The following is a 17994-nucleotide window of genomic DNA, read 5'->3' as shown; positions in this document are numbered from 1 at the left end:
CAGAACTACCACTCACTGGATATTTTTCTCTTTTTCGGACCATTCTCTGTAAACCCTAGCGATGGTTGGACGTGAAAAGCCCAGTAGACCAGCAGTTTTTGAAATACTCAGACCAGCCCTTCTGGCACCAACAAACATGGCAAGTTCAAAGTCACTTAGATCACCTTTCTTCCCCATTCCGATGCTCCGTTTGGACTGCAGTAATGCAGTTGCTCCCATGTGATTTGTTGATTAGAAATTTGCTCTAACGAGCAGTTGGACAGGTGTACCTAATGAAGTGACTGGTGAGTGTATGTGATCATGTTAATTAACCCTTAAAGAGACAGTTCTCCCAAAAATTTAAATTCTGTAATTCTTTACTTACCCTTGACTAGTTCCAAAACAGTTAGATTTTTTTGATTCTGTTGAAGAAAAAGTCTTAAAAACTGGTCACTTTTGTCTTCCCATATTTGTTATACTATGGATGTCAATAGTTATTGGTTTATGGTAACAAGTCAAGTGTAAGTAAATTATGATATAATTTTCATTTTGAGTAAGCTATCCCTTTACGGTAGTTACCGTAAAATGTCAAATTTTTCAATCCTTGCACAATGGGTATATTTTAAAAAGGAAAAAAATGTAATAAAATATATACATTTACACAGATAAGAAATATTTGTAAAAACAAATTGTTAGCGTGTCTGTTTAATCATTTTATTTACATAAACAGCAAATAAAAACTACATATTTGTCAAATTGTCTTCTGCTTATCAAGTTTAATCACAAATTAAATACAACAGTAATGTTGGGAAATATTAAATAAGTTTTAAATAAATGTTTTATGTTTTAACAAATTATACAATGTGATTTATTCCTGTGATGGCAAAGCTAAATTTGTATAAGAAAATTGTGGTAGTTAATATTCTTGTTGAAAATTTTTATATATTTTTTTTAGATTAAAAATGTAAAGAAATCGTATTTACTTGATATAAATGTTTTAATTTACTTTTAAAATATATTCAATTTCTTTAATATTTTTTAAAATTCTTTTTAAAGAGAAATAAACTTATTTATATTTTTTTGGCATTTTCTCTAACCATGCCTGAAGCATTAGAAAAAAATAAATAGACAAAAAAGGATGTTTTCAATTTCTATCATCTACAGCAGGGGTTCTAAAACTCGGTCCTGGAGGGCCGGTGACCTGCAGATTTTAGCTCCAACTTGCCTCAACACACCTGCAAGGATGTTTCTAGAAAGTTAAGAGCCTGATTAGCTAGCCCAGGTGTGTCTGATTGGGAATAAAACTAAACTTTGCAGGACACTGGCCCTCCAGGGACTAGTTTGGGAACCCCTGATCTACAGTATATAGATTTTCATTTTGACCAGTTAAGATATGTTGATCAATGGGGTTAGGCAAATCAGCTGGTATTCATATAAAATATTTTATTAACAACATTTATTAAAACATTTAAACGACATAACAGAATTCAAATAATGTAATCAAGTTGCTTACTAAATTAAACACATCAACAGCAAGTCATGGTGGTGTGAATGGCACCATTGACAGAGAATGAGCTGAATACTGAAAAGCTGTGAGTCAAGAATGCAGTTGACGGGTTAAGTAAACTCCTGTATCTCTCTGAGCTCCAGTCTGTGGAGAGAACAAAAGAATTCGGCTGGTTACATCACCGCTGTCCCATCAGACACAGCCCAGTGCTTTAAATACATCCTGTCCTGTTCACATCCACTGCTTTGAGATCAGCCAGTCTCCTCTTCAGATGCTCTTTTCTCTCCGCCAGCTCACAAACATGCGTCGCAGTCACAGACACGGATTAATGTTACGAGTGTGTCATAAAAATGAGGCTTAATTAATGGGCCTTCCCTTTGTGCAATTAATCAGTATCAACATCAATTAATTGGAGTTAGCAGAGATGAGGGGAGGGAGGCAGTGACTGATGCTGTTGTCTATGCGCCTCTGCTGTCTGATAATACTTCACTCGTAATCTGTGACCCGCTAACCACTTTATCAAACAGCACATTTCCATTATTGCTGTTTTCATAAATCTCTCTGGGCTGCTCTCAAGGCTGGCCAGTTTCGTGATAGTGGTTTTGCCATTACTGGTTACAAATGATTATTTGCCTTCATGTGTAGTGGAGGTAATGTGTCTTTGCCATTATTGAAGACCAGTCTAGATGGTCACTAGAATGTGTTGTGTATGCTTAATGCATGTTTGCTGGTGTCTCCGCTGAAGAGGTCTGGAGAAAGTATCCTTCAGTCATTCTCATTTGTCTTAATGGCTGTTTCTCAGCTTTGAAAAAACGGACTGAAAAGCTGTAATTGTGGATGCTCAATTCTGGATGCAATTGGTTTATAGATAATCACCTCAGATATAAATGCTGTATGCATGGGCGGATTTAACCATTAAGCGAGGTAAGAGGCCCCAGCAAATCTGGGAGCCCCTAATAAATATCTAGAAGTATAAATTATACCTATATACTATATGTACATTTTTTCTACCACATTGTAGAAACATTGTTTTCTACCACATTTTAATGGTGAGAGTTAAACAAATACAATCTTAAGGTAATTAAATATTATTTATTATACAATCAAATATAATATTAGAATAATGTAATTTTATGTTATAATAATAATAATAATAATAATAATAATAATAATAATAATAATAATAATAATAATAATACCAAACAAAATATCCATCATGGAGCAGTCCAGCAGTCAAATTTATATATATAAAAGTATATTTATTATTTGTAGGTGTAAATTCATTTTAAGAAAGCTTATCATTTAAAATGTAGAGATTGTATTAATTAAAAAAATTGAAAAGAAGATTGAGTGATATAAAAAAGCAGCAGATCGCCACCCAGAGCCGCAGGCAGCTACAAAGTCACTGTTAGTGTGAATGAGGCAGTACACAGAGGTCGCCGGAAGTCGCTCACTCTCTGTTGAAATGAACGGACGATTGTCGCTTTGCCGCTGCTCTAAGTGTGAATGAGGCTTTCATTTTACTCTGAGTTCAAATTTGTGAATGTTCCTGGAATCCCCGTCTCATAATCACCTGATTCTATGTAACCCTTGAGCTTTTGCAACCATCTTATGTCATCTTAAACGCCCTCCAGCAGAATATGGGTCAATTGGTGCAAATCAATGGAGAGAAAACCAGTTAAACTTATCCATTAGTCTACATATTAATTTTTTCTTGCTAAATTACAAAAATAACATGATAACGAGCAAAACTTTGGTTCACACTAGGCTTACTACACTTTAAAAAATATTCATAGCAGTTTTCCATATTTTGTGATTCATGTTTTTTTTTTTTTTTGTTATTTTTTAGTTATTTATTTATGCTTTTTAATTGCGTAATGGGACCTTGATCTTACTTCCAACAAATTTAACTCTAAAAAATTTTATATAATGGGACTAAAAAAAGCAATAAATTGCCAGTATATTTCTGTCCTTTTACAGAAATATTTCTCTAGATATCATTTCTTATACTTTATATTATTTCAAACTACTAAAATGTCAATAAAAGTTGAATAAGAGTTGCATTTTTAACAGAGATCATTCATTCATTTTCTCTTCGGCTTAGTTCCTTATTAATCTGAGGTCACCACAGCGGAATGAACCGCTATTTACCCAGCATATGTTTTACGCAGCGGATGCCCGTCCAGCTGCAACCCATTACTGGGAAACATCCATAGACACACACACACAAATATGCACATACACTACAGACAATTTAGCTTACCCATTTCACCTATAGCGCATGTCTTTGGACTTTGAAACCGGAGCACCCGGAGGAAACCCATGTGAACACGGGGAGAATATGCACACCCCACACAGAAATGATGACTGACCCAGCCGAGGCTCGAACCAGCGACCTTCTTGCTGTAAGGCGATCGTGTTACCCACTGTGCCACCCAACAGAGATCAATACCCAATAGTGCAATTGCAATTGTAAATAAAAGGAAAACAGTAGTGAATCACAAAATAAAGAAATATGGATTTTTTTTACAGTGTAGCTATATCTGAACCTGCAAGATCCTCTTGGTCAGCCAACCTAAGCAGAAAGTCTTAATAGACTCTCCAGCAAGTTTTTGTTTGTTGTTGTGTTTTTTATTACCTTTACTAATAATCAGAGTTGATATTTTGGTCCAGCAACCACACCTGGACTAAAATAGAATCTATTCGTTTTCATTTTATTATTTATCACAGATGAATGATATTCTACAAGAAAACTCATGAATAAAAATCTTCAATCTTTTCACAGGCAGATCACGATTGAGGAGGGAGAGCAGAGGGCCAAAGAGCTGAGTGTGATGTTTATCGAGACCAGCGCCAAGACGGGTTACAACGTCAAGCAGGTGAGTTTTACCTCAACACCTCGTTCTGTCAGCACAGAGAGTGTGTGAGAAACTCTCTGATTTCTCTTCTGAGACACAGTTGAAAGCATGATTCAGGATGACTAAGCTGTGAGGTAGGAGAGATCAGATGTGACGCGCAGCTCTGATGTGCTTCCTCTCTCTCTCTCTCTCTTTGAGAGCCGGATGTGCGTACGACACAGTGTATGTGTGTGTGCTTTTGCATCAGCTCTGTCAGACTGGATCAAAGATATTTGATAGTCACTCAGTCGTCATGCCTTTTTTTCTGTAAGAATGATCATGCTTTGTTATTATTTTTTTTTTTTGTGAATTGTTTAGATAAAATCAACTTTCTCGTTTATTTTGTTGATTTTAAGAATATTTTTGTGATTTGAAAGAAATTGTATGTTATGAAACATTTGACAAATGCAGCAATTTATTTATTTATTTTTTTTATATATTTTATTTGTGATTTTTTTTTTTTACTAAGTTTTAACAAAACATTTTGTACAATTAAGGTTGTATTTTTTTCCATAATGATCCTTGCCGCCAAAATAAATTGACAAATAAGTTAAATTCAAATAAAATGACAAAGAAGAGAAAAAACAAATAAATAAAAAATTATATATTTTTTTAAACGCCTTTACAGTATTGGATAGATTTGCAGTTAGACAATAATTGTAAAGATAATTCAAATAAATAAATACCTACATGATAATACAAATCAATAATCTGACATGTTTATTGTGGTCTTCTACATACGTTTACGGTCAAACAATATTAGTGATCACATTTCTCCAAACAGCAATTTAAAACCCATTTTCACCAGCTATTGAAACAAGTAATTAAGAAGGTGTTAAACATTTTATCGAATAGTAGAAAATCCTTTAAATATATTAGAATTCTTATTTTACTTTAATTATTGTTATTATTAGTAAGTTTGTTTAACAGCAACAATGCTGTATGAAATTGCTACAATTTCAAACAGCCAATGCTCCACATTTAGGCTTCTAGCAAAGGGCTAATTTGTAGCCTAGTCCCTGGTTAGGCTTTTAATACAAAAATCTTTATAGTTATATCTTTATATTTATAATATCTTTTGAACAGTGAGGGCTGATGTTTATTATAGTTTAGCCAGGTATGCTAAAATTTCAGTTTATTTATTTATTTATTTATTTATTTATTTATTTATTTATTTTTTGTCCTGGTAACACAAATTGCAGCTGATATGAACATTATAATTTTAAAATATGAACTTATTTATTATCTTTATCTACAATACAATACAATACAATACAATACAATACAATACAATACAATACAATACAATACAATACAATACAATACAAGACAATATGTATTTATAAAGCACATTTAAAAACCAAAGTTGACCAAAGTGCTGTACAAAGGAGTACTAAAGACAGAAAAGAAAGCTGAATATAAAAGAAACATTTAACAAATAAAAGCATTAAAACAGTGATCAATGAGTATTAAGAGCAATGTAAGAAAGAAAATGGATAGGTCTTTAAAACGGAATTAAACACAGAAATGGAAGGGTGAAAGTCTAATGTGAAAGTCTAATGTGAATCTATATTGGAATCGGCCATGAGAAGACTTTATTAGTTTAGAAAACCATACCATGCTCCCTACTTTACATATTGTTGGGAAAACTCTATAATGATGAAATATTACACATTCAAAATATGTTTCAATAAATATTAGGGCAAATTAAAACCATAAAACTGAAAACATTTATGTTAAGATAATAGAAATGCTAGTTTGAAAACTCCTGCAGTTTATAATGGATATCAGTACTCAGTAAAGTTACATTTATTGTTTGAAATTAACAATTTGCTCTGATTATATGAATAAATAAATTAACGTTGAACTATATTACAATTGTACACTAATACTGAATATTCACACATTCAAAATTTTGTGTCTGAAGCCTCCAATATACAAAAATACAGACTGAAGGTTAAAAATACACAAGGCTTATACTATACTGAACTGCCTTTCTTCAAAAGTAAGACTGAGTTATGTTATTGTGAACTGTCCCATTGGCTGCACTGGACACAAAGCCCCTATTCTTTTCAAATTCATGTATCGCTGTTTCACAGGATCTCAGCACTGACAGTACGACATTGAGAGTCTGTGACACGGCATATTATCAGCATTAAATGTGGAGCTAAGTTGTTCCAGACTCTGTTACAAATGAAGAAAATGACCAAGTATTTACTTTGTTGCCCATGTGTGTATTTGTGTCTGCCTGGATGTATTTGCAGACTTGTGATTCTGTGTTTCCTCTAGCAGGGAACTGCATTCATCTGAGAATACGATCAATAGTGAAATTTTCTTATTTATTTATCCAATAACAGCAACATTAGTTAAACTGATTACCTCGCCAAGGTAATTGCAAAATAATGACTCAAATATTGATTAAAGAATTGCAGGGTGTCAGATTCTTCCAGGACGAAATTGAACTCTTGTGTAAATAATACAATGCCCAACAAGTTTTTTATAATAACAGCAATAGAGTCATTTGTTGTTTAGCAGTGTTATTGCTGTAATTTGCAAGAATATGAAGTTTCATTACAGATGCACAGCAAGCTCGTTGTTTATTTTCTGTTTTTAAACTGTCCATACTTTAGCGTATAATAAAGTGATATTTATTTCTCTGCCCCATTAGAAACTAAAGACAAATGAATTGGCATTTTACTGCAGTGAAGTTTATATTTGTGTGTGTAATACTACATTATTTTGGGGACAAATTTATACCCAGGTGAGCTGAATTTAAGAAAACCTAATTTTGGAGGTCCCTTAATAACAGAAAAAGCAACGAGAAAGGTAAACAAAAGGTTTTTGAGCAGTAAAAAGTATGTTTTCTGTCAGGGTTAGGGTTTATAATGATTATGGGTTATAGTAGGAATAACTTGCATAATGTAAAAACAATATGTCTTTGAATTGACCTGATTCAAAACTGCTTTGTAAATACAAAATAAAATAATCTCTCTAAATTGTATTTGCAGATCTTCACACTGTAAAAAAAATGTATGTCTATGTCTATGTAATGCAGTCTAAACCCAAATTTTTGTCGAAGATGGACAAACCCATCCATTCTGTTAAATGTGACAATTATTTAAAATTAAATTTCTAGAGTGCAGGTCAAGGAAGTAAACAAAAAGATTGCTCCAAAGTACAAAGAACTGGAAACAGACAGGAAGATGAATGAAAGGGAACCTTAAATTGCAAAAGATGTAGGGCTTTTCACATTGCTCTTAACCCTGAGTTATTGTCTTTCTAAACCCTGCTCAACTGGACAGTGAAATGAAAATGCCGTCAGACCCACTTGAAGTGAAACAGGAGCAACCAGCCAACAAACAGTTCGGCTTCATCTTAAACCCTTTCTCAAACATGTTCGCAAATCAAGCAATGATTTTTTTATTATTTATTTTTTAAAAGCATTAAATGGCACCTATGATGCAAAATTAGGTTTGAATAGAACTGTGTGTAGGTATAGTCAGTCCACCATCATATTAGAGAGATATAAACATAAGTCTCTTTTTTTGTTAAAATAGGATCCAAATCCAGCGATGTTTAGGCTCATCGTAATGTGACGTAGGAGTGCGGTTTTCCCCGCCCACCAAATTGATTGATGGGAGCGTTTTAACATGTCTCCATAGTAACGCGTATAAACATGTACACAGAACAGGATTTGCAAAGAAACTGGGATTAAAAGATCTGTTCCAATGCTGGAGTGGGACTCCTTTTCAGCCCTGGAGTTTTAAGCCTTAGACCGGCCCACCTGAGTTCATGACTGACTATATTAACATAAGGTCATTTCCAATTCAGTTTCTAATAACACTATCACATCTTTTTCAAGGAAACAGCTGCTTTAGAACTTCAAATGTTTTTCATAAATATGAGAACATTAAAGAGTTGCTAAATCTCCAACACTATTCTTTAAAACATCACAATGTCCTTTCCGGCAATATCAGAATATATATTCTGTGAAAAATTATTTATATATATCCAGTTCTTTGTAATGGTGGTCACACAAAAAATACTAATAAAATATGTACACCTACATAAGTAACCCAAACAGTAATATATGTCTTAACACCAGAAGTGAAGAAAAAAACAATAAATATGTTACTCAGGTGAGGTGCGATCTCCGGTTGGCGGCGTCACACAATAGCCACTGGACCACAATAGCGCTAATATGCCAGTGCGTGTGGATGAAAAAAGTATTGCACTGTCATCCACAAGACTGTGTTTTGGTCACGGGGCTGCGAGAAAATAAATAAAACGAGAGGAGCTGCTGCAAAATAATGAATAAAAAGAGTGAGGCTATGGTCAAATAAATAAATAAATGAAAAAAGTGCAACTGCTGAGAGTGGAAGCAGCTAGGAACACCAGCCCTCGCGGCCAAAAAACAGACTGGCCCACCGGGAATTCTCCCGGTCCTCCCGGATAGCCAATCCGGGCCTGAGCTCAAATTTTACAAGTTTAAACGGTTTTTAAAACTGTGCGTGTCTGTAATAAAGAAAAGACCGTAATATCGAAACACACACTTTAGCATACACATGACAGAGCTGTCACTTTAAGAATGCACAGATCTATAATGAAAGCATTCGATTACTTCTGGAACTGTTTATGCTCATTTAAGACAACATTATTTGTGTTTAAAATTAAAAGCACGACATGATGGACATGTTTAGTTGTTTACATGTTATTAAGTGTATTTGTCTGTTTATAAGCATACCCAAATCCCGAAATGTCTACTTTCACATTTTTGCGTATACAGAAGCTGATTGGTGAACAGTGTCTTTATACAGAGCGTGTCTGTCAGTCAGCACCATTACATGAATGGACTGATTCAGAGATTGCATAGGAACGGCGTTGGTCAATGCATAGCTTTAATGAAAATAAAGTAAATATGGCCTTTTTAATATTAATTTCAACGTGCTTTAAAGCCAAAATAAAGCGAAAGCATAATTCTCTTGATCAGCTCTTGCAATTATATGACATTTGAGATCGGCTCTTTGACACTTTTTTCACTTTTTTTATAGAAAGATTAAAAATACGGGAGAAATATGAGAAAATACTTAAACGGGATGATATCAGGATTGAATGGTAAAATACGGGAAAATCCCAGAAAAAAAAGGGAGTGTTAACTAGGTAAAGTAAATGTTACATGCAGTGATGCCAACTTTTTTTCCTTTTCAGACTAATGATATTTACAGGGACATATTATTGATGAATAAATGAATTATTTCATGCAGTTCTTTGCAAACACTAAATAAATACCACTAACTACTTAACAGGAGCCCCTTTCACACATTGCTGGCAGTTTTCCCGGAAAGGTCTGTATGTGTGAACAGGCCCCTTTTGAAAATACTGGTAAATTAGTTCCGGCAATTTTCCGGAAAGAAAAGTTAATTAGGTAATTTGCCGAAATGCTGCTCTGCGTGAACCCGCTGATGTGATACGTCTACTCCAGCCAATCAGAACATTCAGATGCATTCACATCCGCGCTGTTCATAAAAATAAAAACCTTTGAATGTGTTTTCCAAATAAAGTTAGCTGCTAGTTGTTAGTCCAGTAACGTTTCTATGTTCCTACTTAATGCTCACTCAGTAAAAAAATATAGATAAAATGCTTATGATAAACCACTGTTTGTTTACCTTCAAGCTCTGCTTCAGTCGATTGATGCGTGTGCACGTGAAGTGCTCCAGTGAGTGCCAGCACAGACATATTATGTACATTTCGACATGTGAAAGTGTTTGCAAGTTGTTCGCAATACTTATCCATCCACAAAATTTGTAATGTAGCCAAATGTGTAAACATTTAGCTGTGGTTCGCGAATTAGCCACTAAACTGACAAAACATCATGAGATCAGGCTGGTCAGTTCGCTGGTATAGGTGATCTGTTTGACAAGTGCTACTCCATTTTTTTCCCGCCATTTTGTGCAGTGACAGAAACATTGCATGTTGTATAAGAACTATGTTTTAGCATTAAATTTGGGGGAGGGGGGGTGATTATCCTGCTTGTTTACTGGTGGTTTATTTCGTGTGTGAAAAACCTTATAGTTCACACACACACACACACATGCAACACAAACGCCACAAGTCAACATTAAGTGCTCTATTTGATACAGGACCCGTCTGTGTTTTGTTTAATTGAAATGGGTTTGCGTTCCTTTGTTTGCATTCACCATCTACATCAAAGCACTCCTCATGGCTCTCTCTGTGTTTCCTGTCAAAAACAATAGCCTGAAGGTAGTTAACAAAACGAGTTGTTTTTTTGACCATCTCTGCTTAATGGTCCAGTGTGCTCCATTTCCTGTGGCTCGTCCATTGTTATTGATGACATGAAATGAGAGGGGTGGTGTTGGCTACATAAGCTAACTGCCCTGTTGATATGATTGGGAGTGAGAGAAGCTATATATCATTGTTGTGTAGCCCTATATAGCTTCTGGGAACAGCCCTTTATAGATGACTTTAATGGAGGTGTGTGTTGGGCCATTAATTGCCCTGCTTTGAGCGCTACACTAGCAATGCATTGCAAGTTTCAGAAGACAGAGCCAGACTAAGAGCTTTTCGCTGTCTCTTTATCATCTTCTACACAGAGTCCACTTTAAAGGTCAGCAGGTGTTTTAGTCTGTGACATTTATGATTCTGAAAAGAACTGGTTGCATGCGATCTTCATTTCTATTAATATATAGCAGGACAGGCTGTATGATTCAGTACAGCAGAGAAAGCCAACTTTGCCCTAGTTTAAAAAAAATTCGACTCAGGTTTAAGGTCAGATAGCTGCACAGAGTGACAGAGGTGGTCACTAGACAATTTTAGGTTTGTTTAATATAAGAGACCAAAATAATAGCAATGGTTAATATAAAAAAAATAACAACTGCAGATATGACCAAATGTCGTAATATTGAAATTTCAGTTACATTTGTAATGAAAAAAAAAAGATGACAAAAGTGTCTCTATCTGTGTTCTCTATGTTCTGGTTGTTGGTTGATGATTTTATATTAAATTGTGTCATAGAAATATTTGTAACTATTTTCATTTTTGGTGTCTGGGTGAGGTGGTGCTACCCTACTGGCCTGCTGCCAGTTTACATAGTAATGTAAACTAAATCTTTTCAAAGTGATAATATACAGCCACATTGCACTTCTACGAGTTCGATATTGCGTTTATATATATATATATATATATATATATATATATATATATATATATATATATATATATATATATATATATATATATATATATATATATATATATATATATATATATATATATATACACACATTCTTTATATATTATTTTTATTATATATTATTATTATATCATTTTATTTTGCGAATTAAGACCTTTTTATCAAAATTTATCAAAAAGGTGATGAAAACCTAGCTATTGTCAAACAAGTGCACATTTGTCAACATTTTGGTGTTTTGTATAACAATACATCTAAAGTGCACGTGTATATTCAGGAAGAAACAAAACAGTTCAGAATTAATAGTAAAGTTTTTAGAAATATTGAAGAGAATTTTTTTAATTCATTAGAGAATCTGTTATTCTTCCATCTTTTTTATTTCAATAGTACGGAACTTTCTGTTGTTCTTTACAGTGAACTACGTAGCCAACTAAACTCTTTTAAAATTTTTGTAATGATTTTTTTTTATCCGTTCCTCATTGCATAAACTTTTAAAATTCCTTTTTTTGCCTTTATTGGAATGACTGGATTGCTTGTCAAGCATGCCTTGCTAAACAATGACTTAGTGTTTCTTTATTAAGTTTTCAGGTTACTGACAGGGTACTGAGAAAGCTAAGCTCTCTAACAGTGTTGTCTCTTCTCTCCCACAGCTGTTTCGACGTGTGGCAGCTGCCCTTCCAGGAATGGAGAGCATGCAGGAGACAAGCAAAGAAGGCAGTATCCTTTCAAAAACCAAAACAATTTCCCAAATCAGATCGAATGTTAAAAATATTATGTGCTTTTGGGTTACTCTGCTTCAATCTACTTACATTCAACAGGATATAAATAACCTATTACCTATGGCCGCAACTATTTTTGTCTTATGAACTCAAGTACCGCTGAGACCGTCATAGATTCTATTATTGGATAAGAACAAACTCCAGAAAACAAAACATGAATCTCAGAATTTTAGTGAAATGATTGTAAGTCAAATGAAGTCACCATCAGACTGTACCTGTTAACTAAGCCAAACATGTCAGGATCTGCATAAATAATAAATTACACTTAAGTAACCTGAAAATAAATAAAAGACACTTTGCAAATTATAGTTTTGAGACCAGGCATGAACAAACTGCCTAAACCAGATGTCTAATTGGACATTCTAGCTTAACTCATTTGCATATACTGAATGACAAAGCATCACCTAAAATGTAATTATTGCAGAGCTGCTCTTACCATGAAACATATCTTGTTGGAATGTGGAAGTTTGAAATCCATTAGACAAAACTTTTTATAAGGAGAGTACTTTGATGGATGTTTTCCTCAAGTTGTTAATCAAGAATTGAACTGAAAAATCATATTTAAGTTTTGAATATTTTTTGTGAATTTTATTTATTTATTTTTATTCAGAAATTTGTCTATGTAACTTTTTATTGTAATCCAAATTAGTTTTTATCATGTAATATTTTTATGTATATCCATTTTGCCATGAAATATCCATAAGTTGCTGACTTGGCAATTAATAATAAATAAATAAATAAATAAATAAATAAATAAAATAAACAAACCTTTTAAATCACAATCACCACTGTAAATCACTTTAAATTAAAATGATCCACTTTAAAAACTGGGTGTTACAAAGTAGATGATGGAAATGCTAAATATAATGCTTGTAAAACTGCTATCAAGCTATCAAACTTGGGAGAGGGAGCACAGCCACTCAAACAGCAAGTACTTATTTTTAAAAAAAAGTATTTATTTATTTATTTATTTATTTATTTATTTATTTATTTATTCAAATCGAATGTAAATTATCCATTGTTGTTCTCATAGTGACTATTAAAACCATAAAAAATCTATTCAAGCTTAAACCATTTTAATAGTATGGTTTTTATTTTATATGTTTAATATTTTATTATTAATATTTAAGCACAACAGCAGCTTATTTTTACATTCAGTAGATGTCATGGAAATTCTGCTTTTTAGTCAGTGAACATCAGGGAATTTGATATTTGGCTTAAAGTGGAAACCGTGAGACAGGAATGTGTTTCCCTTGTTTACCTGTGATCCTATTGTCCAAAACACATATTAATACCAGTTGTAAACTGGTCTTTGATATCAAAAACTAATTATGTCTTTCATTTGCTATTAAAAATGAGCCTACTCACTTTCTTTTGTCGAACCAAATAACATATACTACTATAATAAATCATATTTAGCATTGGTTTTTTCCCCTTTTGTTTGTGACCCTACCCAAAGACAGCTACCACACATAGACTTTGCAATGCACAAGCAGATGACAGGCAGCATGAGGGTTTCAGCTCTGCTGTATTGCAGGAGATTTCCATCATCCCTTAGGATGTGCAGCTCTGGCTCATATCAGTCGAGTCAAAGCCCAGATACTGGCACAAGGTCAGCCCATGTCAGAGAACAGTTAATTGACATTCACTGTGTCAAAGACTTAAGTAATTGCTTAGTGACGGACAACCCTTCTGTCCCTTTTTACTTTCCCTTTGCTTTTGTTAGGACTAATTAGGGTCTCTTATTAGGGTCTCAGTACGAAAGAGCCATACATGCAATGAGGAGTAACCTTAAAATAATGTTTCTTATCCATACTATATTTCTAATTGGTTGTAAAAATATCTTTGCTTTATTAAATGTATTTGAGAAGCAGAAATCTGTAACATAATTAGAATTATACTTATTATTAATTTGATTTAACTAATAGCATGCTACAAAAAAAAATACATTTTGGTATTTGTGTTATGTAAATGAATAAATAGCATTTGTATAATTATTAAGGTTTACTTGATTATCCATAGATAATTTATTGAGAAAACTGTTCAGTTGTAATTGTATTACATTGAATTACATTTTGATATAATCTCATTAAAAGCTGTCAGAATATAGTTTTTAGCAATATAAATAATAATAAATAAGTAAATAAATAAAAAATATAATGAGTAAAAATATAAAATAAATAAAATATACACAAACCTGAGAAGCAGAATTCTGTGACATATTTAGACTTATTAATTTGACACATTCTTTCATTCACTCATTAATTCATTCATTCATTCATTTTCTTTTTTTTTTTTGGCTTAGTCCCTTTATTAATCAGGGAATGAACCACCAACTTATCCAATTCAATACTGGGAAACACCCATACCCACTCATTCACACACATAAACTACGGCCAATTTAGATATTAAATTCACCTATACCACATTTCTTTGGACTGTAGGGGAAACTGGAACACCCATGCCAACATGGGGAGAACATGCACACTCCACACAGAATTGCCAACTGGCCCAGCCAGGGCTCAAACCAGCAATCTTCTCGCTGTGAGGCGATCGTGCTACCCATTGCGCCACCGTGACGCCCTAATTTGACAAATTTGCTAATAATTTGACAAATTACGCTATTTACTGATTTGCATACTTTAAATGTAAAATAGCCTTTAAATCATTATTGGGATTTATTTGATATATTTTTAGTGTTACGATCCTGGTTTAGGGTCAAGGCCGCAACATAAAAAAACACCCGACAAATAAAATTCACTTTTAATGACCCCTTTGTGTAGGGTCTCTTTATTTGTCTTTTTTTTTTTTTTGTATTTTTCTTTTTTTTATCACCAAGAAAAACGTGAAGCGAGCTACCTTGGAGTGAACCCACAGAAAAATAATAAACAAAAATACACTAACTAAACATACTAAAATATAATAACTAAAATATAAATATATAAATGATAAACAAATATAAACATAAAATATAATCTAAAAAATAATTAATATAAATATAAAATAACAAATAAATTGTATAAATAGTATATTTTATAAATGTCTGCAACTAATGACAAATTCTATATATTTTTCATGTTTTCCCTCGTTCAGTATGAGCTCCATATTCTCTTATGTAATAAATTGTCAATAAATTGACATTTTTCTTCCATTTTGTGCTTTATCTCCAAACTTTAAACAATGGTCCAAAACTAAATTTGATTTATTTTCATCTTATTTTTGTAATAAGAAAGTGAGTGAGAAAATCACTTAAATAGCGCAATAACAGTGTTGACAAATAATCTATTCTTGTTGTATCCTAAATATTTTGTATAAAATAATGAGAGTAGAATAATGGCATGTCTCAATGCCTTCCAGAATTTCTCACGGCAGCAATAAAATAACATGAACCACTGCATTAAACGCTTTTTCTTTCAGTGCTTTAAAGATTGCTTTGCCTTTTTATAACTAATGTAAATGAGCAGAACATCGGGACAGACATAAAATATATATTTATAACTGAATTTAGCACAAAAGATAGATGTGTCATGCAAATGTTTATTCGTATTAATAGATTTAACACACAACAGAAATGAAAATTTGATTTAATTTCTTTCATGATAATTGAAGATGGATGTATGATTCAGAAGTATAGTAGGAGTCCTTTATTATTTTTAACCAGGGTATCTGCCGGGTCTTAAAAAGTCTTAAAATGTCTTAAATTTCATTCATTCATTCATTTTCTTTTTGGCATTGTCCCTTTATTCATCAGGGGTCGCCAAACCACCACAGCAGAATGAACCAGCAACTTATTTCATTTTTTCAAGCAGCATTTGTTTTATGCAGCGGATGCCCTTACATGCTGCAACCCAGTACTGAGAAACATCCATACACATTCATTTACACACATACACTTACAATACGGCCAATTTGGTTTATTCAATTCACCTATACCACATGTATTTGGACTGTGGGGGAAACCGGAGCACCCAGAGGAAACTCATGCAAACGTGGGGAGAACATGCAAACTCCACACAAAAATGCCAACTGACCCAGCCAGGGCTCGAACCAGCAACTTTCTTGCTGTGAGGTGATCGTGCTACCCACTGCGCCATGTCTTAAATTTCAAAAACCAAATTTTATGCCTTAAAAAGTCTTAAATAATATTAAGTATAATATCAACACAAAATATTGTGTTGTAGGTCTTAAATAATTTTAAACGGGTTTTAAGTTTGCTATGTTCATATAAAGTTATACCCACTTGGGCCAACACCCATCCAATTACTAACAATATATTTCAATAAAAGTTTTAAGAAACGTTTATTTATTAACTCTATTTACTTATTAATATGGTTTAATTATCTTCCTTACAATAACATTTGTTTTTAAGGTTTTACTTGGCCATTACAAACATCTTTAGCATTTAGCCTTGTGTAAGTCTGAAATTTCATTCATTATGGTCTTTAAAAGGTCTTTAAAAGTCTTAAATTTGACTTGATAAAACCTGTAGAAACCATGCATGTCAACAAGATAACAAACCATCCCTAATTTCACATACAAACATTCATTTTAGGCATAACTTGATATGATTTGTGTTATTATTCTTCAAAACTCAGATTTTTTTTATACTTGTATTTTATTTTATACATATGGCTATTGTAACTAATAGTGTGTATTCTCTTTTATTTAATAACTTAAGCTTAAAGGGTTATGTGATTAATTTAATACTTAAAAATCCTCTTTTTTGCTTTAATCGCTTGATTCTTAGCAAATTAGCTACAGTGGTTATGTCTGTCCAGACCTGTAGCAGTTGTTTTTATGCGTCTCGTTTTCTGGCAGGTTAAATTCTCATTTATTAAGGTGATGTTTTGGAAGGTAATATACTTTTCGATTACTCGTTCGTGTCATTTCCACCATGAAATTCAAATATTGGCCTTGTTCTACTCTGAGGCTAATTTATTTCTCTCTCTCATTACATTTTCTGCCACTGTCACTTGTTATTAGTGGCAGTGAAAAGCCTATTGCTATGGTAACAAGCTTCTTTTCGTTGTCTGAATGTGTATGTTGGCAGCAGAATAGGATACATTTTTCTATCCAGTAAGTTTGAATGAGATGAGGTGTCCTCTTTCTGTTTGTTGTGTGTGTCTGATGCAGGGTATGGTTATTTTGTGTTTTCTGCATTGGGTATATGTTTGCATGTGTTCTGTCATTATAGTAGGGGTCCATGCCTATGGTGAAAATTACAGCACTGAGTAGTGAGTAGCAACACACACAAAGTACACAATTATTTTGTATGTTTGGCAAGTCTGTTGAAAAAACCTTTCTTTTGTGTTGTTGTTAAATTTCACTTAAAGGACAGAAACTTTTGTATATATACAGTTGAAGTCAGAGTTATTAGCCCCCCTGTTTATTTTTCCCCAATTTCTATTTAACGGAGAGAAGATATTTTCAACACATTTATAAACATAATAGTTTTAATAACTCATTTCTAATAACTGATTTATTTCATCTTTGCCATGATGACAGTACATAATATTTTACTAGATATTTTTCAAGACACTTCTATACAGCTTAAAGTGACATTTAAAGGCTTAACTAGGTTATTAGGTGTACTAGGCAGGTTAGGGTAAATAGGCAAGTTATTGC

At 33.1% G+C, this 17994-nt stretch overlaps 1 protein-coding gene across 1 annotated transcript in view; it reads left to right on the top strand.

Annotated features, from left to right (window-relative positions):
* Positions 1 to 17994, top strand: part of rab6ba (RAB6B, member RAS oncogene family a) — a 178020-nt gene that overhangs the window by 151704 nt on the left and 8322 nt on the right. Inside the window, exons 6-7 of the mRNA XM_056459944.1 lie at positions 4272 to 4365; positions 12241 to 12307. Of these exons, the coding sequence (XP_056315919.1) occupies positions 4272 to 4365; positions 12241 to 12307 (161 nt within the window). The remainder of the gene's footprint in view (positions 1 to 4271; positions 4366 to 12240; positions 12308 to 17994) is intronic.

Source organism: Danio aesculapii, chromosome 6 (assembly GCF_903798145.1).
Source record: "Danio aesculapii chromosome 6, fDanAes4.1, whole genome shotgun sequence".
NCBI classification, from domain to species: Eukaryota; Metazoa; Chordata; class Actinopteri; order Cypriniformes; family Danionidae; genus Danio; species Danio aesculapii.
This window is presented reverse-complemented; position numbering and strand designations above follow the sequence as displayed.